Here is a 21,891-nt window from a genome sequence, read left to right on the forward strand (position 1 = left end):
TATATTTTAGAATAGTTAAACCTGTGCAATTCTTTATTTGTAGTTTCCATTTGCTTTTAAGTTCCAAATTTTATTTTTCACTCATAAATCAAATACATCCTTTTTTCCAGATCATTGATTTTTTATCTGGTTTTACCGTTCACTCTTGGATCCATGTGAAATTTATTTGGGTATGTGGAGTGAGATGAGGACCTAAAATAGTTTTGTTTCTCTTTTCTAGTTAGCTAATCAATTGCTTCAGTATTAGTTAATGAAGAACCCTTTCAGGACTCGAAACAAATATCTCTTCTGAAGAGAGGCTTTCCTCGACCCTATAATCTAGTCATCACTTCCTCCTGCCAGTTTCTCTCCCTCACTCACCCTGTTTATTTCCTTCCCAAAGCTTTTCAAAACTTATAATTACCTTTTAAAAAATACGTTTGGTGTTTGCCTTCCCAACTAGAGTACAAGCTCAATGACAGCAGGCACCTGGTTTGTCCTGTGTGGCACTGATTCCCCAGGGCCTCTGATTCAGGGAGTCATCCAAAATGTGTCACTAATAGAGTTACAAGATGAAATGCTGACCCCACGAGTCAAAGGGGGTGGCAAATTGCCTTTGTAATTGCAGAAGAGAGGGCTGGTGCAGGAAAACTAACCATTGACAGCCAAAGGCAGTCACCAGTTTCTGGTACTACTGATTCTCAAACTCTGAATCTTGTGAACCTTAGCCGCCCATAAACTGAACCGTGGAGTCCTGCCAACAGAAATCAAATGAGATTAGCTGGACGTGGTGGCGGGAGGCTGAGGCAGGCGAATTGCTTGAACCCGGGAGGCAGACATTGCAGTGAGCCAAGATGGTGCCACTGCATTCCACCGTGGGTGACAGAGCAAGACTGTCTCAAACAAACAAATTAGGATGGCTCATTTGTAGACATTTTCTCATTTTTAAGGATTTTCTTCTCCCTCTAAACTTTTTGTAATCTTTGTTCCCACTTGGATTATCTGCTAGTGAGAGCTAATAATCAACAAAACAATTGCACAAATAGCAAGTTAATATTAATGGAACCATTTAAACAGCTATCTCAATGGCTTGTCATCTGGGTGCCTGGACTCATGCTTCTGACTTTATGTTACAATCTCATGGTATAGTCCTATTTTGTCTGATAAAGCTGTTTTATTTACATGGAATAATTAAGTAAATCAAAACATCACAGCATTCATTAAAAACTTGGTGGTTGGGATGGCTGTCCACAGAAAACACTGGTGAAATCCAGGAGCTGCCACCACCTATGACACTGTTGAAAAACACTGCAATAGCCCTGTTTTGAAAAGAATTAGAACCTGGACTCATGTTTCTGCCAAAGGAAATATGACACATTTCCCTTTCTTCTTCCCTTTTTGTGACAGCCACACCTAAACCATGAACACACTGATCTTCAATGTGTTCCACCAGAAATATTTTAGCCAGGACTGGTGGCCTCCGACAAGTAAATCTGTGCTCTTGTTCTATGCCCTGGCAAGCTCTGTTGCCCTGGCTTTATTCTGCTAACATTTTCTTCCCAGTTCTCCTCTCTCCATTCAGGTGACACACCCAGCCATCTCTACCTGACTCTCCGTCAATTCCTGTTTCTCCCGCTGAGCTATTGCTTCAGCATCATGACCAGGGCAGACACATTGACCCAGTTTGTGTCAGGCCCCAAGCCCTCTATATGTGAGTGAACTTCCTTCAGTCTCACAACAGCCCATAAGGAACGTGACAACTGATGCATTACAGATGAGGATATGAGGCTCAGGCTGGCTATGTAACTTGCCCAAGGTCACATGACTAGTGAGTGACAGAACAACGACATGCTCCCAGGTCATCTGGCTCTAAAACCCATGCTCCTTACCACCACACTGTGCTACCTCTCGACAGGCAGCTGCATCCTGGAGTCATCACAACCAAACATAAATGAGACCAGCTTCCTAGAGTTCATCTCTGGGAATCAACCCTGGCACTATTTGTCTTCTTAGAATCTTACCACTGTCAGGCTGGTAGCCTGGGCTTAACTTCTCTGAGCCTCAGTTTTTTCTCTATAGTAGTAATAATTTAAATAATACTTACCAGGTCATGTTCTAAATGCCATGCACAAATTACTTCATTTAATTTTCATAACATCTACAAAATAAGTTATATAATTAAAGCCATTTTACAGATGAGAAATCTAGGCAGAAGGATGTTAAGTAACTAAGGTCACACAGCTGGTGAATGGAAGAGCACAGTCTTGAACCCAGAAGCCATAGCTTCAAGGTCCATGCTCAGAACCAGTATTCCACACTGTCTTCACTACATCAAATGGGAACAGTGATAATAACATCCACACAAGGGTGTTGTGAAGATTAAATGAGTTAATGCATGTAAAGGGCCAGGCCCCCAGTTAGAGGTAGATCCTCATGGTGATTAACAATGCAGCCTGACAGGCTCCACCATTCACTGGCTGTGCTAACTTGGGCAAGTTACTGACCCTTACTAGGCCTGTTTTCTTCTCTGGAAAATGAAGATGAAAACAGTAACTCTACCCTACATGGTTGTAAGAAATTAATAAGACAATACCTGTTAAGTGCTTAGCACAGGGCCTGGCATATAGTAAATTCTCAAGAGATTTTGAGGTCTGTTTTTAATTATTAATAAGTTCTCACTAAAATTAGATTCCTTCTCAGATACCTTCCACTGATCAAAGAGTCTTATCAAAGCAAGTTCTTCCCTCCCTGGTCCCCTTTGGCTTTCTGAAATCATTAATTAAAAGAAAGGCCCTAGGACCCTAATGGCTTACCTGTTTTTTCTTTTAATATTCTACTCTGCAAAATTTGCAAAGTGTGTAATGTTTAACAGCAGCAAAATTAAAACATGTAAGTTCTATGCGGCAGTCCTCAAGGCCATGATAGCAACTGCTGCTAGTGGTGTCCGATGGGGAATGGGCTGCCAAACTATGCATTGACCAAGGACTAATATCCAGAATCTACAAGAACACAGACAACTCAACAAGAAAAAACAATCCCATTAAAAAGTGGGCAAAGGACATAAACAGACATTTTCCAAAGGAAGACATACAAATGGCCAAGAAACATATGAAAAAATGCGCAACGTCACTAATCACCAGATAAATGCAAATTAAAACCACAATGAGATACCATCTTACACCAGTCAGAATGACCATTATTAAAAAGTCTAGGCAGGGCATGGTGGCTCATGCCTGTAATCTCAGCACCTTCAGAGGCCAAGGTGGGCAGATCACGAGATCAGGAGATCGAGACCATCCTGGCCAACATGGTGAAACCCTGTCTCTACTAAAAATACAAAAATTCGCTGGGCATGGTGGCACGCGCCTGTAGTCCTAGCTACTCGGGAGGCTGAAGCAGGAGAATCGCTTGAACCTGGGAGGCGGAGGTTGCAGTGAGCTGAGATCATGCCACGGCACTCCAGCCTGGGCAACACAGCAAGACTCCATCTCCACAAAAAAAAAAAAAAAAAGTCTAAAAACTCTAAAAACAACAGATGTCGTCAAGGATGTGGAGAAAAGGGAATGCTTATACATTGTTGGTGGGAATGTAAATTAGTACAACTTTTAGGGAAAACAGCATGGAGATTTCTCAAAAAAACCTGAAAAACCATGCAATCCAGCAACCCGGGGTATCACATTTATTGATTTGCATATGTTGAACCATCTTTGCATCCCTGCAATAAATCCCATCTGATCATAGTGTATTATCTTTTTGATGTGCCATTGGATTTGATTTACTAGTATTTTGTTGAGGATTTTTGCATCTACGTTCATCAGGGATATTGGTCTGTGTTTTCGTTTTCTGTTGTGTCCTTGTCTGGTTTTTGGTATCAGGGTGACCCTGGCCTCAGAGAATGAGTTAGGGAGAATTCTTTTCTCCTTGATTTTTGTAATAGTTTCAGGATTATTGGTATTAGTTTTTCTTTGTATGTTTGGTAGAATTTGGCTGTGAATACATCTAGTCTTAAGCTTTCTTGGGAGTTTTTTTATTATTGATTCAATCTCACTACTCATTATTGGTCTGTTTAGAAGTTCTAGTTCTTCCTGGTTCAGTCTTGGGGGATTTTGTGTTTCCAGGGATGTATCCATTTCCTCTAGTTTTTCTAGTTTGTGAGCATGCAGTTGTTTGTAATAGTCCTTGATGATCTTTTGTATTTCTATGGTATCAGTTGTAATGTCTTTTTCATTTCTGATTGTGTTTATTTGGATCTTCTTTCTTCTTGGTTAATCTAGCTAGTGGTTTATCAATTTTATCTTTTCAAATAATCAGCTTTTACTTTCATTGATCCAAAGAACTAATATATGAACTTTTAGTTTCATCGATCCTTTGTAAATGTTTTGTCTCTATTTCATTTAGTTCTGCTCTGATCTTTGTTTTTTCTTTTCTGCTAACTTTGGATTTGGTTTGTTCCTTTTCTAATTCCTTGAGGTGCAATGTTAGGTTGTTAATTTGTGATCTTTCTACTTTTTGATGTAGGCATTTAATGCTATAAACTTCCCTCTTAGCACTTCTTTTGCTGTAACCTGCAGGATTTAGTACAATGTTTTTGCATTCATTTCAAAGATGTTTTTAATTTGTCTTAATTTCTTCATTGACCCAGTAGTTGTTCAGGAGCATGCTGTTTAATTTCCATGTATCTGTATAGTTTCCAAAGTTCCTCTTGGTATTGATTTCTAGTTTTATTTCACTGTGGTCTGAGAAGATACTTGATATAATTTCAATTTTTAAAAAGTTTGTTAAAACTTCTTTTGTGGCCTTACATGTGATCTATCTTGGAGAATGTTCCACGTGCTAACAAAAATAATGTATATTCTGTAGTTGTTGGGTAGAATGTTTTATAAGTCCATTTGGTCTAAAGTTCAATTTAAGTACAATGTTTCTTTGTTAATTTTCTGTCCCAATGATCTGTCTAGTATTGTAAGTGGAGTGTTAAAAGTCCCCTACAATCATTGTATTGTTGTCTACCTCTTTCTTTAGTGATATTTGTTTTGTGAATCTGGGTGCTTAAATGTTGGGTACATATATATTTAGGACTGTTATATCATCTTGCTGAATTTATCCCTACATCATTATACCATGACCTTCTTTATCTTTTTTTCTTAGTATTTTTAACTTAAAGTCATCTGTTTCATCAGATGTTAAGTATAGCTATGCCTGCTTGCTTTTGGTTTCCAATTACATGGAATATCTTTTTCCACCCCTTTGTTTTCAGTCTATATGTCTTTATGGGTAAGGTTAGTTTCTTGTAAGCAGCATGGATCATGTTTTTTCATTCATTCTGCCAATCTGTATCTTTTAAGTGGAGCATTTAAACCATTTACATTCAAGGTTAATATGGATCTGTGAGACTTTGTTTCTGTATTGTTTATTGTTTTCAAGTTGTTTTATAAATTCTTTGTCTTTGCCTTTTGACTTTGTGTTTTGATGAAACTCTCTCATATTGCCACTTGATTCCTTTCTCTTCCTTTGTATGATTGTTTTATACAAACTATGAGTTTTATATTTCTGTATGTTTTTGTGATGGTGAATATCAACCTTTTGGCTGGGCACGGTGGCCCATGCCTTTAATCCCAGTGCTTTGGGATGCTAGGCAGGGGGATTAATTGATGCCAGGCAGGGGGATTAATTGATGGCAGGTGGTCAAGACCAACCTGGGCAAAATAGCAAGACCTTGTCTCTACAAAAAAATTAAAAATTAACCAGGCATGGTGGCGCATGTCTGTATTTCTAGCTACTCAAAAGGCTGCAGCAGGAAGATTGCTTGAGCCCAGGAGGTCAAGGCTGCAATGAACTGTGATTGCACTACTGCATTCCAGGTTGAGTGACAAAGCAAGACCCTGTATCAAAAATAATTAATTAAAAACACCATTCATTTCAGTCTTTAAGATCCTTTTGAGCATTTCCTGTAGTATCAGTCTAGTGGTGACAAATTCCCTCAGCATTTGCTTGTATAGGAAGGACTTTATTTCTCCTTTTATAAAGCTTATTCTTGCAGGATACAAAATTCTTGGCTGACAGTTTGGTTTTTTTTCCTTTAGCACTTTGAAAATGCCATCCCATTGTCTTCTGGCATGTAAGGACTCTGCTGAAAAGTCCTCAATTAGTCTGATGGGATTTGGGATTTCCTTTATAGGTAACTAGTCACTTTTGCTGATTTTAAAATTCTTTCTTTCACTTGACTTCAGACATTTTGAATATGCCATGGTGAGGTCCTTTTGCAATGTATTTTCCTGGGGATCACTGGGCCTCCTGTATCTGGATGTCTATTTCTTTAAATATGTTTTCTAAACTTTCTAATCTCTCTTCCCCCTCAGAAATACCAATAATTCATAAGTTCAGTTGCTTCTTGTAGTCCCAGACATCTCAAAGGCTTTACTCATTCTTTTGTATCCTCTTTTCCTCATTTTTGTCTGACTGGATTATTTCAAAAGTCCTGTCTTCGAGTTCTGAGATTCTTTATTCTGCTTGGTGTAGTCTACTATTGAAGTTTTTGAGCATATGGTGTATTTCCTTCAATGAATTTTTTTAGTTCCAGAATTTCTGCTTGTTTTTATTTAAGATGTCTATCTCCTTGATAAATTTCTCATTTATATCCTGGATTAATTTTCTCATTTCTTTGTATTAGTTTTCAGATTTCTCTTGCACTTCATTGAGCTTCTTTAAAATCAACATTTTGAATTCTTTATCTGGCATTTTGAAGAATTCTCTTTGATTGGGATCTGCTGCTGCTGGACAGCTGTTGTGGTCCTTTGATGATTGTTATGGTTTGACTGTGTCCTCACCCAAATCTCAACTTGAATTGTAGCTCCCATAATTCCCACATGTTGTGAGAGGGGACCCAAGGGGAGGTAATTGAATCATGGGGGCTGGTCTTTCCCATGCTGTTCTCATGATAGTGAATAAGTCACATGAGAACTGATGGGTTCATCAGGGTTTCTGCTTTTGCTTCCTCCTCATTTTCTCTTGCCGCCACCATGTAAGAGGTGTGTTTCACCTCCCGCCAGGATTCTGAGGCCTCCCTAGCCATGTGGAACTGTAAGTCCAATTAAACCTCTTTTTCTTCCCAGTCTCAGGTATGTCTTTATCAGCAGTGTGAAAATGGACTAATACAATGGTGTCATATTTCTCTGCTTTTACATGTTTCCTGTATCCTTCCATTGATTTCTTTGCATCTGGTGTAGCAGTTGCTTGTTCCAATTTTTTGAAATTGCTTTTATAAGGGAGAATTTATTCCTGAGGATGTATGTCGTTGATTAAGATGCTTTGATTTTGGATGCCTGCAGTCATGTGATCTTTCTATGACTTCTTCGGCATAGGGTCAGTGGTCTCTGTGATTTCCGCAGTGGGATAGAGTATGGTAATTAGCTGAGACTAAGTCCCCAGAAGTTTAGCTGGGACTTGGATGCCAACTGAGCAGCCTTTGGGCCCCAGTGATGGCAACAGTGGGGTGAGTGTGCCATTTTTAGGCCCCACAGCAGCTTACGCTGCTCTGGTGGTTAGTGGGTCTTGGAGGGCTGATTCTTGGGTCTCCAAGTGGCTTGCTTAGAAGCTAGTAGTGGGAATGGTGAGCCCAGTGTGTGGGCATGATCTCTAGCCCCTGAGCAGGTGGTGTCATGTGAGTGATGGCAGTAGCAGTGTTGAAGCAGCCAACTGGGATCCAAGCAGTCCATGTTGGTGTTGCTGGAAGCTGTGATGGGCTGAGTGAGCTACTCCCCAGTCTCACAGCCACCTGTAGCAGGGTGGTGGGCATTGTTCTAAGTGTGCTTAGGAGAGCTTGGTCTTCCCTGTCCCTTTCCTACCTGGGTGGCAGCTGCAGCCACATTGCCTGATATTCAGACTGATTGTGAATCACCATTAAACCCTCAAAATGGTGCCAGCTGTGGGCTTGTGAACAGAGAAGGTGGGGCCCCTATCAGGTGAGCAGCATGGGCAAGAAGCTGTAGGGGGTGTGGTCTACTTGAGTCTCAGTCTCACAGCAACCCGTAGCAGGCACTGGGTATTGTCCTAGGTATGTGTGGGAGCGCATGGATTCCTTGTTTCTCCTTGACTGGGCAGCAGCTTCAGCCACATCAAGTTGAACTCAGCAAGAAGGTGGGGCACAGCCCAGCATTAAACTCTCAAAATGGCACCTTGGGCCTGTGACCAGGAGGGCAGGGCTCCCTCCAGGCAGGCAGCATGGGCAAGAAGCTGTAGGGAAGGCAGTCTGCTCACATTTCAGTCTCAACAGCAGCATGTTGCAGAGCGGTGGGTATTGACCTAGATGTGCATAGGACAGCCTGATTTCCCTGTTAATCCTTGGCTGGGTGGCAGCTACAGCCGCACCAGCCCAATCTCAGTTCCAGGGAGGGGTGCAGCCCAACATTAAACTCTCAAAATAGCACCTGGAGCCTGAGACCAGAGAGGGTGGAGCACCTCACAAGCAAGCAGCATTGGCAACAAGCTGTGGAACACACGGGATGGCCACATCTCGGTCTCACAGCAGCCCATAGCAGGGCAGTGGGTCTTGTCCTAGACATGTGTAGGATGGCTTGATTTCCCTATCCTTCCTTAGCCAAGAGGCAGCTGCAGCCTCATCAGCCCAAACTCAGGCTGGGAGGGGGATGCTGCCCAGCATTAAACTCTCAAAATGCCACCTTGGGCCTGGGATCAGAGTGTGTTCCTCCCAGACAAGCAGTGTGGAAAAGAAGCTGTGGGGAGGGGTGTCTACTCACATCTGTCTCAACAGCAGCCCACAGCAGGGCAGCAGACCCTCCCAGGGGTGCATGGGAGCACCTCCTCTCCCGTCTCCCTCCTTGGAGCAGCTCGGCAGCAAGAGCCATGTCTGTAGAGTCCCAGTATCTAGGCTTTCAAAATGGCACCCTGCTGAGGCTGCTGCAGGTTCAGATGCATGTGAGATTTTGTATTGGTTTCCTTTCTGGAGCAATGCCTCTGTGCAATGTTTAGGCAGCTCTGAATGTCAGGCCCAGGCCCTGGCCCAGTGGGTCAAGGTTTCCTTCTGTGGCCAAGATTATAAAAGTTTGTTTTGGAGCCCTAGGGGGTTCTCTCTTACTGTTTCCCCATATCAAGAGCCTCTCCCGACTCTCAGTCGGTTCCCAGCTGGGCAAGCTACCTCGAATCTTCTCCTTATTTACTTCTCATGATTCCCATATCTTTTCTGGTTTATCCTAGCATTCTCTCCTAGACAATCTGTTCAAAATAGATCCACTTACTATTCTGGTTTCTCACCATGGTGGAGGCACATACTACCTGTGTTTAGATAGCCATCTTGATCCTTTCGAAAATTTACTCTTTCAGTAAGAACCTGACAAATACATAATTTAGAATTAAATGATACAATATTTGTGTCTCTTTCAGCCGCCATCCCATTCTCCCTTATTAGTATGAAAATGTTAGAGGTGCTTAAACAAACAAACAAAAAAGCTGCCTTAAATTAATCTCCTGAGAATACTTTCCTTCTATTCCCCTAACTAGGAATTTGCGTCGCCTTTAAGCAGAAATCATCTCCCTCCTAAGGCCCTGCTCAGGCTGTAACTCTTGAGTGACAGTGGTCAAGTTACATGCTAACCTGGAGTCTAAAAATGCATCTTGTTCCAGAGGACCTAGTGCAGCAAAGGATTACACTTTACTGTCACAACTACGATGGCAAAAGGCGAACAGCCTTTATTTTTAAAGGGTTCATACAGACCAACAAAAACTGAAACTCCAAATTATTTTTAAAATAGCAAAAGAACTGACAGCACTTCACAAAAGAAGAAATACAGATGGTCAACAAACACTTGAAAATGTTAAACTTTACTTATTATGAAGAAAAACTATCACTGATTCATCATCTATGTATAAACTATAAACTATGATACAGCTATATGCAGCCCTTAATGTTTAGGAACCATTTCTAGTTCACACAGAATGATGTTCACAAAGTGGGATACAAACATATATATTTATGTAATCCCAACAGTGTAAAACAATAGTGTAAAAAGTGTGCTGTTCAGAGTGGTTATTTCTACGACCTGAAGTATAGATGACTTTTAGTGTTTTCTCTGCACTTTCATGTATTTTCTAGTTTCCTGCGATCAGCATGTGTTATTTTATTATAAACAGGAAAAAATTTATCTAAAAATGGCCCAGTGACTCAGCAGTCTCCCCTTTGCCCTCTGAAGGAAACACTGGCTTATCATTAAAGGACACTTAAAAGCTAATTGTGGTGGAAGTGTCATTACCAGGATTGTTTAAGAAAAACAAAAACCAGGGTAGGCCCATGGGGAAGCAGAGAAGAGTGTCATGGGGTTTCCAACCAAAGATCCATATGCTGTCACTGCATAATGTTTAGGGAAAGAAGCGAGCACTGACTTCCACCCTCTCCATACACAAGTTCCTGAAGTCTGTCCATAGTTCAACAGAAAGCATGGATGGGCCATGCCAGCACTGTCCTGAGCATGCATACGACATTAAACACAGCCTTCCCTCAGGCAGCTCTGCTGTCCTAAGATGTGTAACCAAGATTCGTACATGAAAGAACTCAGCGAGCCTATGTAGCATTTTCATTCGCTCATTTAAAAAAAAAAAAAAAAAGAGCCCCTACTGTGTATCAAAATAACAAAACAGATGACGATTGTTCCTCAGAGACACGACACTTAGAGTGAAGAATAAATCCTAATTTATAGCTAAACCAGAGTGTGGGCTGAAGGAGCCCAGGAATGCTCTTGCTGCATGGATCAGATTTAGAGAAGCAGAAAGTAGGGTAGGACTCTAGGAGCTGGGGGGGGTGGCTGAGGATGGGCAGATGGGAATATATTCATACACAGCCTGAGCAGCTGAGCAGGTGCTGGACTGCACAAGGCAAGAGGGGAAGCTGGGCCTCACTAGAGAATTCCAAGTTCAAGTTCCAAGTCGCACCAGATGGTGGCGAGCCTCGTAAGAGCTGGGACTGAATATAAAAAGGTGAGAGGCCACCACCTTCTCCACATGCCTGGTCCTGGGCTTCTTGGCTCGTTTTGTTTTGCTCTACATTAAAAGGGCAGTTGAGAGAAAATGAGGAAGTCAAAACAAAGGCTCCTGGCGTCTGGCAGGAGCTGCCGCAAGGTGGCTGAGGCAATCTCCCTGAGGAGCCACATTAATTTTTAAAAAGGCAGCTGTTTTCAAAGCAAAATGTTTAATAATTTTTTTTGGAACTCCAGTGTAACAGAATTCAAATGGGAAAAGTGAGAGGGAGTGTTTAGACAAAGGCATCCCCAAGTCCCTTCCCATTTGGTCCTGAACAATGAAGAGGTCAAACCTTCTTTTCCACAGCATGGACGGTATAAATCAGGGAAGTCCTGGAAATCTATTCCAAACCCTAAAATACCCAAACCCATTAAAAGCACAGATATAGGCGTTTACGAACATTTAATAAGCAAAACCATACAAAATATGTTCCCGTCGGCAATTTTTCCCATACCATGGACTCAAATGGTTAGAACTCCTTATCATCCCAGACTAATGCCACCTTTTCAATTCCCAATAAATCCTTCTGTAACAAGCATCATTGCTCCAAGAATCTCTCAACTACATTCAAACCCAAGTCTTCAGACCCTTGGCCCTCTGGGACCTCCAGAGCCTTTGACAGTGCCACCCGAGGCAGCAGCCAGGGCTTCCGCTGGGACAGCCCCTTACTCCTCCACTCTGACTGTCCCCACTGGGCTACTCTGGAGCAGAAGCCACGGGCAGAACTGGGCAGACTGCCCAGTGCTGCTGAGCCCAGAGCAGCTGCATCTGAGGGGAAGCGGTGGCAGTGTGGACCCCACCCTTACTGTACTCACAGGCCCCAGCTCTCTGCTGGCCAGCGTGCCCAGGTCTCTGCCAAAGAAGTCGCTGGTCAATCTTTATTCTCATTTTTGGCATACACCCAGGTCCTTTGAATGGAGCTGCCGTCTCTCTCAGCCTGTTCCATGTTCTTTTTTTTCCCCACTTGGTCCCTTTCTGTAACAAATGCAGTGTGTGGAATGAGACAGACCTTCCAGTCAGCTCTGGGAAAGAGGAGGGGGCTGTTCCCCCAGAGGGGTCCCCTCAGAAGCTGATCATCAGGGATGTGTAGCCTTCAGGTCCCTTCCCAGGGCCACCACTCATTTTGCTGCTGAACACCACCTGGGACTCCCTGCCAGTGCTTCCAGGAGGCCACTTGGTATCATGGCCCCGGTACCTTGTACCTCACAAAGCTTGAAGGTCTGTGTTCCTAGTCACTTCCTGGTGTGAATGCTGTTGTATTAGTCCATTTTCATACTGCTATGAAGAGATACCCGGTAATTTGTAAAGAAAAAGAGGTTTAATGGACTCACAGTTCCACATGGCTGGGGAGGCCTCACAATCATGGTGGAAGGCAATGGAAGAGCAAAAGCACATCTTACATGGCAGCACGCAAGAGAACATGTGCAGGGGAACTGCCCTTTATAAAACCATCAGATACCATGAGACTTACTACCATGAGTACAGTATGGGGGAAACCCACCCCCATGATCCAATTATCTCCCACCGGGTCCCTCACACAATGTGGGGATTATGGGAGCTATAATTCAAGATGAGATTTGGGTAGGGACACAGCCAAACCATATCAGCCAAACCTTATCCCATATTGGAAGATACACATATGTAAAATACAGTGTGCAGACCACTGTTTCAGAGACCAACTGGACAAAGCCCTTCTGATTTAAAAAGGAGTGAAAAGAATTTTTTAAGAGTATAACAAAGTGGGCACTTTTATATACAATTAGAGGGACTATGATTAGCAAGTTTTCTGTAGGCCAGTTAGGCAAGATTCAGCAAGATCACTAAAAGATATTTCTACCTTTGATCCAATGATTGCACTTATAGTTAGATCACCTGAGAAAAATCAGATTCCAAACACGATTCACACAGCATCTTCACTGACCATCACTTATAATGGTGAAAAGTGAAAACAATTTGTCAAGTAATGGTGTAACGGATGATTCCACATGAACTACTGCACAGCCATTGATCATGTTTTTGAAGAATATTTAACGGCTTTGAAAAATGTTTACTAAATCTAGTGAAAAACACTATATTCAACATCATGATTATGTAAAAATACATCAGTACAGGAAGAAAATATTGGTAGAATATTAACAGTGGTTTTATGTGTATGGTGGGATAAAAGGTTATCTTTTTTATTATTATTTTTAAAATATCTTCTGGCCAGGCATGGTGGCTTATGCCTGTAATCCCAGCACTTTGGGAGGCCAAGGTGGGTGGATCATTTGAGGTCAGGAGTTCAACACCGGCCTGTCCAACATGGTGAAACCCATCTCTACCAAAAGTACACAAATTAGCCAGGCATGGTGGCGGGTGCCTGTAGTCCCAGCTACTCGGGAGTCTGAGGCACAAGACTCACTTGACCCCGGGAGGCGGAGGTTGCATTGAGCCAACATTGCACCACTGCACTCCAGCCTGGGTGACAGAGCGACGCTCCATCTCAAAAACAAACAAACAAAAACGTCTAAGTTTTCTATAATTTATACTACCATTGTCAGGAAAAAATTTGTATTAGTTTTTAAAGTAATGAGTATATGATGGGATTTCATCACCAGGTGATGTCTTGACCCAGTAATGAGTTCCCAGAGCATTGCAGGTAAAATCAGAGTGGGTGTGTCAGTGGTCCTCGACCCAGGCTCACCTTCGAATGAGCTGCAAAGCTTCAGAAACACACCAGTGCCCAGCCCTAAGCACAGAAGTTGAGCTCTGATTGATCTGTGGCCCAGCAATGGGTAGTTCTTACAGCTCCCCAGGTGGTTGTCTTGGCAGCGGTGGTGAAAACCAATAGCTTCCTCCACCTTTAGGTCTCCATTAAGAGTGGGCCTTGCCCTTCACCTCAGTAAAACCCACCTTCAAAAAAGATCTGAGAAATCCCCTCACTAGTGTTTCCAATGGCTTGTTGTATTTGGACTGGAGCAAAGCCTTTGGCTAAAGAGCACTTCACTCAGTTTAAGATGTTTCACACTTTCAAAGCTGCTTGGGAGAGACTTTTCCTCCTGACCTCAAATCAGAGGGCAGCTAATGACTTATTAGCAAATAGATCCTCGCAGGAGGTTACCTCAGATTTCTGGTCCTTGGCGGAGGACAGGGTAGGAGGGAAACTTACCATGGGTTTGTAAGAAATGCCAAAGGGAGAACATGAGCTTGTGTGGACACAGGGAGCAAGCGAGGGGGAGATGGACTGACTGCTGTGACTTCCCCGCAGGTCCCCCCGCAGAGGGCAGGAGAGATGGCCAGCCCAAGGCTTCGGTGGCGTGACCAGCTGCTGTTTGTGAGCATCATAGTCCTCGTGGTTGTGGTCATCTGCCTGATGTTATACGCTCTTCTCTGGAAGGCTGGCAACCTCATTGACCTGCCCAACCTGAGAATCGGCTTCTACAACTTCTGCCTGTGGAATGAGGACACCGGCACCCTACAGTGTCACCAGTTCCCTGAGCTGGAGGCCCTGGGGGTGCCTCGGGTTGGCCTGGCCCTGGCCAGGCTTGGCATGTACGGGGCCCTAGTCCTCACCCTCTTTGCCCCCCAGCCTCTCCTCCTAGCCCGGTGCAACAGTGATGAGAGGGCATGGCGGCTGGCAGTGGGCTTCCTGGCTGTGTCCTCTGTGCTGCTGGCCGGCGGCCTGGGCCTCTTCCTCTTCTATGTGTGGAAGTGGGTCAGGCTCTCCCTCCCGGGGCCTGGGTTTCTAGCTCTGGGCAGTGCCCAGGCCTTACTCATCCTCTTGCTTATGGCCACGGCTGTGTTCCCTCTGAGGGCTGAGAGGGCTGAGAGCAAGCTTGAGAGCTGCTAAAGGCTTATGTAATTGCAAGGGTTCAGTTCCAACCATGGTCAGAGGTGGCACATCTGCTCAGCCATCTCATTTTACAGCTAACGCTGATCTCCAGCTCCAGCGATGGAACCCACTACAGAGGAGGTGGGGCCCCCATATCAAAGAGGCCAAGGGGCGGCAAGGGCAGCCAGGGCACCTGCAGCTTCTTAGTATAAGATTGTCTGTCCTTCAGGACTTCCAAGGCTCCCAAAGACTCCCTAAACCACGCAGCTCATTGTCACACCAATTCCTGCTTTAATTAATGGATGTGAGCAAATCTTCCTCTAGCTTCAGGAGGGTGGGGAGGGAGCGATTGCTGTCACGGGGCCAGACTTCCAGGCTGATTTGCCAAATGCCAAACTGAAACCTAGCAAAGACTTATGGCAATAAACAAGGACATTAAAAGAGCGAGCACCTCAGTGTCTCTGGGGGCATGGTTAAGGAGCTTCCACTCGGCCCACCATGGTGAGCGGGCCGCCATAAGCCATCACTGGAACTCCAACCCCAGAGGTCCAGGAGTGATCTCTGAGTGATTCAACAAAGACAGGACACATAGGGTACAAAGACAAGCCTTGACTGCTTCAAAGCTTCCCTGGACCTGAAGCCAGACAGGGCAGAGGCGTCCGCTGACAAATCACTCCCATGATGAGACCCTGGAGGACTCCAAATCCTCGCTGTAAACAGGACTGGACGGCTGCGCACATACAAACGCTGCCACCCTCCACTTCCCAACCCAGGACTTGGAAAGACATTAGCACAACTTACACATTGGGGAATTGTGTGTATTTTCCAGCACCTGTGTATTTGAAAACCTGTGTGGCAAGTGATTTACTCATCTATTCCTGTCCAAAGCCACAATGAAAACAAGGGCAGAAACATGTACTCTGGTGTGATCTCTTGTCCTCAGTGTCTCTTCTGGGCTCCTGTCCCTCTTGCTTTACAGCTAGCTGCCCGGGGACCAAGGTACAGGTGAAAGCAAGGTAGCAGCTTGCGGGAGGAGCCCTGTCTGGCTTACCAGTCTATACACTGTGGCCTCAACCTCCCAGACAGGGCAGAGAACTGTGGGTAGCTCGTTTGCTTTCTAGGCTGGCTGGAGAGGTGGGATCTCATTGATAGACTCATGATGGAAACTATTTTTGAAACAGGCTTCCTCCTTCAAGAGAGATCATGTGGACTAAACTGTAGCAATTCCAGTGCACCTGGCAGTGATCCTTTTCTTTGAAAAGTACTGTCTCTTTGGTTCCAGCAAGTTGGACCACCAAATGACATCACTTTCCCTGGAACCTGGTCACTGACTAACACACTGGTCACTGACTAACTAATTGGGATTCCAGAGCCTCAGAGCCGGGAGAGGGCACAGTACATACAGACGGAGTCGAATGGGATCTCGTTTTGAGTCCTGCCTTCTGCACACTCAGAATGGCAGCCCCAAGGCCTGGAGTGTCCAGAGGCTTCAGGCCTGAGGTGAATCTGCCAGGCCCAAGAAGGCACAAAGGCAGGAACACAGAGAGCCCCATTCCCACAGGTGGGCAGCCAGTGGAAGCTCAGCTGTCTTCCAGCTGCTCTCGGCAGACAGTTCAGTGCACAGTTTATGCCCTAGCTGAAAAAGATCTCTCGGACGTATTTCAACACATCCTCTTCCTCCTCCTCCTCAGGGCTCCTGCTGCAGGCAGAGTTGGAACCCGCCGGCCTCTGGGAAGGGCTGAGGCCTGGAGCCAGTGCCTCTTTCCCACTCTCCTCTTCCTCACTACTGCTCCCAGAACTTGTGTGAGGTGACACGGAGCAGGGAGGGGAGTGCTCTGGGTTATCAGCCCCCACCAGGGCTGGCTGCTCGCAGGCCTTTTCCTGTTTGCGGCTCTGTGGAGTATGGGAAAAGGCAGGCTCAACATACTGTTTTATTTCCCTAACATGCTGATCTGTCAGTAACGCAGGATGTATCTAGAAGCAACTACAAAGCCAATGTGACCAGGCCAGGCAATGTACCCATATCCTGAGCACCCACCCTCTCTTCACCCCACTCCTCCCCCTGACCCCCTCTTCACAGCTCTTGAAGAAGCCAGAACCCACTTGGGAGAGAAGCAAGCAGAGGCATGAGGATTAGCTGAGGGGAAAGGAAAAAGAAATGGAAGAAACATGTCTAGAAAGGCCGGTGACAGAATGGGAGGAGCCCAGGATACAAAACCTGGGTGTGGGCCCACGCCTTAGCACCAGGAAAAGTCCCACACTACAGGGTTATTGCAAGGCTGAAATGACATAACACACGCTTTCAAGGCACCTGGTAAACTGTAGAATACTGTGCAACTCTGAGGCACTGCAATTATTACTGCAGGAAGCCAGGAAGCTCAGCATCCTCTGCTCAGGAGAGGGGCCATGGCTAAGAAGTCATCTACCCAACTGGGAACCTTGCCGAGAACACAAACAGGTAAACGCTTCATGTCCCATCCACATACACACCAGCGCACAGTCACGCCCTCCCTAACACACACACGCCCTCCCTAACACACACATGCCCTCCCAGGCATCTAGCCCCAAAGACACCCCATGAGCGCACACCCACATGGGGAGAGGCCTGGGCAGCATGGCCGAGACAAGAGCGAGGCAAGTGGCAGGAGGAAGAAGAGGTAGCCTATGGCAGAGGGCGTCTCTCTTACTGACGGTGACCAAGGGCCTAGTCTAGCTTCTGCTCATGCAGAGTTTCTGGTTATGAGTAAGAGGCTTGTCTGACTTTACCTCAATCAGGATTCCCAGAGCAACATCGACTATCTCGGCCTCATTCATGCAGTACACAGTCCTTGTCGCAGGGAGTCTGAAACAAAGACACGCAAGGCACAGATGACACAGACTCTCAGGTCTCATAAGGGCAAAGAAAACAGGAGCAACAGGGCCTCTTCCCCCTGCCTTCCTACCACGCAGGAGGCACCAGCACCTCTGAGCTGAGGAGCTTTCCCTGACACGGACACAATTTCCTCAGCCTTGCAGCCCAGTGACTGGCACAGGGCTTCATGGAGGCAACACCGGGGTGCCTCCCATCCTCCACCAACTGCCCTACAAGGATCTGGAAGTAGGGAAGGATGGCCGCCTCTGAAACACACACGTGGATGCAAGAGGAAGGGGACCTCGGGCTGAGGCTGCACTGAGAGGAACCTGAAAGCAGGACCAGACTTAGGGAAAGACGGCAGCAGTCACAAGGGAAGGCTGTCAGTCAGGAAACCTTAGAGGAGGAGGAGCCAGCGAGGGGAACACGGAGTGCTGGGGCCCCGCCCACCTCACGCTTCAGTCTGGAGACTCACCCGCGCCCCTGGCAATTACCATCATTCAACTAACTCACTCCCCAGCTCCTGATCTCTTGCTAGCCCTGCAGCTGCTGCTCATCTGTCCATCCCTAAAGGTCTGTCCACAGGGGCAGGCACCACTCAGAACAGACCCTACCACTGATCTTGCCCATCTGATGTTACCATGTTTGTTGTAAAGGAAGAGACTGGCATTTTGGACAACTGGCATCAGAGATTGACTGACATGGAGAGCCCACTCTGTGTGTGCTGAGGGTAGGGCACTCACCAGTGCAGAGGCAGAAGTGGGTGCCTGTCCTTGAGGGTTAACCCGCTTTGCCTCCCGCCCACAGCCCCTCCACCTTCTAAAAGCTCAAGAGATGATAAGACTGAAACACCCGCCCATCTTGCTGTTCTGCCTAGGCTGGAAGACCTGGCCCAGGTCATGGAGACCCCTGCTCCACTTGCCAGATTCGCAGGAGTCTTACGACCAGGGTTGTCGCACCTTGGTGCTGCCACTGGCACTGCTGCCATTCTCATCCTCTTGGGGGCCTTCATTGGTGCAACATTCTTTGTAGCCACCTGGGCTGTCAGCCATGAGGGAAGGACCCTCGTTTTAGTCTCAGATTGTAAGGATTCCATCTCTGTACCTTCTCACAAAGAAGAGTCAGGGCCCAAGCTTAATGACCTGTTTTTTAATTCAGGAAGGTAAATCTCGTTCTCTCGTCACACCCAGAATTACAGGTCCATTTGTCCTCAGTGGGAGCTGATCTTTGATTCCTACAAAGAACAATAAAGTCCAGTGAATTCCAATACCTCCAGTCATCAGGCACAGTTACTGGTCGGTGCAGGGCAGGCCAGAAGTGACCAAGGCCCAGGAGACCCAGACAGCCATTCACAGGCATCAGGCAGGTGTGATTGCGGGCAGGACAGCAGCTCAGGAGAGAGCCCTCTGACCTCCCCAAAGCTGGTGCCCCCCACAGGCAGCCAAAGCCAACCAGAGATACCTCCTGCAGCCTCTGCGCTGACTGACGCAGCACAGGAGGAAAGGCAGGAAGGAGGCGGAGGCACCTAATGTTCTTTCTTATTACCACCCCAAATGCCACTGTCTTCGGGGTGCCCAGCCCATTCAACCCCTAAACTACCTCTTAATGGCCTCTCCCTCATCTGGCCAACTCGTTTTCTCCACTCCTCTATGGTGGCTCAGTTACATGAAACTGAGGGCATTTTATTTCACAATAAAGTCTCATTGGCCAACACGCTGCCCTTAAGCTAAAGCTACTTCTGATTGGTCAAACGTGAAGCAGCAATAGGGGCCCGGAGGCATAACTGTGCCAGTTTGTAGATTCTGAAGCCCACGCCAGCCTCTAATCTAGTTTGGCCTCTCTTTTCCCTATCCCAGTTGTTCTGCCTCCACTCAGCAGTCCTGGAACTCAGTCCTCACCCAGAGAGATGGAGTTGTGACTCAGAGGGCCTAGGTCTCTACCTTTCACTTAGGAATCAAGCCAGAAGCTCCTGAAGCGGAGGTTTGCCCAAAAAAGAGTAGTCAGTGATACTCCTCTCTGAATCATAATTTGATAATGTATTGCTCATCCAGATGGCTGTTTACAATTTAAGAAAAAATATTAGCAGGCCCTCCTCCTAACCTGCCCGGCCATGGGGCACACCTTTGCCAATGCACCTTCATTTCTGTCAAAACTCAGTGATATTAGTGACTCCTACCCACTAAGGCGCCTCTCAAGCACAGTGCTGCAGTTTATGCGGACAAATTTAGTTCACCCTGGGGTGCCTATTAAGTACATTTCGCAAACGAGGAACTGAGACTTAGTTAACTTGCAGATCACAGCAAAGTTTGAAATCAGCTGGTTGGATTCGCAGCCAGGTCCCGCAGACTCCAGACCCCGCGCCTCCCCGCCCTGCTTCTCGGCCCCAAGAGCAGGCCGAGCGCCTTCCAGAAGCCAGGTCTCTGGGGCACCGCGCTCGCGGACCCACCTCAGACAGTCCCATCCCAGCCGCTCCCTGCCTGGGCAGAACGGGGGCCCCGCGGGAACGCGATGTGCTGCCAGTTCACAGCCCGCCCTCGTTCTGCCAGCCGGTACCCGCCGCTGGCGGCGCCGACCGCTGGGAGGCCCAGAGGGCTGGTGACTGCGGAGGGGAAGGCGCGGGCGAAGCACCGCAGGGGCTTCGCTGACCCCGCCGCACGCCGGACAGGGCTGCACCGGCTCCTTCCGACCTTAGCGGCCGCGCGCTACTCCGGCCGGCTACTGGCTTCCCTGCTCTCAGGTTCCCCGTCTCTCGTGCCCCTTCTTAGCTTCCAGAGCGGAGCCGGCAGGCAAATTCCGAGCGGTTGCGGACCCGCGCCCCCTCCCCCCCGGAACTTTAAGCCCCGCCGTCTCGCCTGGCGCCGGAACTCCGCGGACCTCCTCTGGCCGCCCGCCTCTTACGGGCCCCGCGCGCTCCCGGGCCCCGGGACACTTCCGGTCTTGGGGCGTTCCCGGCTCCCTCGCAATCCCGGCGCCCGGGACACTTCCGGTTCCTGGCAGCTGGCTCAGTCGGAGGTCCGCGGGCGCCCCATACTGGCGGTGCTAACGCCTCCGGCTGGCATCCGGTTTGCTGTGCGCTGCGAACGCCAGCGGGGCAGCGCCACGGGCTTGAGGAGGGTGAAAGTGTTAATTCTCGGCCCCTGAAGTTAGCGGAAGGGAATGGGAGTGTTTTGGAAAGGCCCGCTGGGAATTCCCTCAGAAACCAAGGGAGGCTCCCTGCTGGGCTGGGCCTCCCTCGTGTGCTGGAGGAGGATGGGAGCCCGGCCTCGGTTTGTTATCCTAATTAAGTGGAAAATTAAGAAAATAATAGAATAATAGCATAAGTACTAATAGTAAAATTATAGTAAGAAAAATAACAATAGCTAGAATAGAATGAATTGCTGTATTAACCAAAGCTAAAAAGAATTTCAGCCCTCCCGAAGTTAAAGTGAGGGAAGAGAGAGACCCTCTCATATTGTTTTATATTGTTTTATACTCAGTACCTGTTTAAAAAAAAAAAAAGGAAGTGAAATCAAAAACAGGCAGCCCAGCGCCAGGCCCAAAACCGGACCTGGGCCTGCCTGGCCTAAACCTAGTAGTTAAAAATGAACTCATGATTTAGAAACCAATGTTATTCATAGATTCCGGACATTGTATAGAAGAACATTGTGAAACTCCCTGCCCTGTTCTGTTTCTCTCTGACCACCTGTGCATGTAGCCCCTGTCATGTACCCCTTGCTTGCTCAAATCAATCATGACCCTTTCACGTGAAATCTCTAGTGTTGTGAGCCCTTAAAAGGGACAGAAATTGTGCACTCAGGGAGTGCAGAGGGGATTTTAAGGCAGTAGCTTGCCAATGCTCCCAGCTGAATAAAGCCCTTTCTTCCACAACTTGGTGTCTGAGGTTTTGTCTGCGGCTCGTCCTGCTACATTCCTTGGTTCCCTGACAGGGAAGCAAGGTGAATGACGGACGGCTGAGGCAGCCCCTTAGGTGGCTTAAGCCTGCCTTGTGGAGCATCCCTGTAGGGGACTCTGGCCAGCCTGAGTGACGTGATCCAAAGAGCACTCCCAGGGAGGAAATTGCCCCGGTGGAACGCCTCGCCAGAGCAGCGCATAGCAGGCCTCCAAGGAGGATTAACACAGTGGCTGAACACCCAGAAGGAACTGGCACTTGGAGTCCAGACATCTGAAACTTGGCAAGACTAGTCTTTGGAACTTGCCCCACTCCATCTGAGTGGAAACATGGCCT

The 21,891-nt window shown here is 46.8% G+C and overlaps 2 protein-coding genes across 11 annotated transcripts in view; one reads left to right on the plus strand and one right to left on the minus strand.

Annotated features, from left to right (window-relative positions):
- CYREN (cell cycle regulator of NHEJ) overlaps positions 1–20,535 on the minus strand; it is a 171,882-nt gene extending 151,347 nt beyond the window's left edge. For 2 of the 10 annotated variants that reach the window (XM_058427010.1, XM_058427002.1), the window contains exons 1-3: positions 20,113–20,512; positions 18,589–18,900; positions 17,582–17,657 (exon numbers count right to left, since the gene is read on the minus strand). In XM_058427010.1, coding sequence (XP_058282993.1) covers positions 17,622–17,657; positions 18,589–18,762 — 210 coding nt within the window. In that variant the 5' untranslated portion in view covers positions 18,763–18,900; positions 20,113–20,512 and the 3' untranslated portion in view covers positions 17,582–17,621. The other 8 variants (XM_032761828.2, XM_058427005.1, XM_058426996.1 and 5 more) reach the window with 8 other exon arrangements.
- On the plus strand, positions 14,276–14,843 carry TMEM140 (transmembrane protein 140). Its single transcript, XM_058426983.1, has one exon. The coding sequence runs from the start codon at positions 14,276–14,278 to the stop codon at positions 14,831–14,833; it is 558 nt and encodes a 185-aa protein (XP_058282966.1). The 3' UTR covers positions 14,834–14,843.
- Positions 20,536–21,891: the final 1,356 nt, after the last annotated feature.

Source organism: Hylobates moloch, unplaced genomic scaffold (genome assembly GCF_009828535.3).
Source record: "Hylobates moloch isolate HMO894 unplaced genomic scaffold, HMol_V3 SCAFFOLD_1, whole genome shotgun sequence".
Taxonomy (NCBI): Eukaryota; Metazoa; Chordata; class Mammalia; order Primates; family Hylobatidae; genus Hylobates; species Hylobates moloch.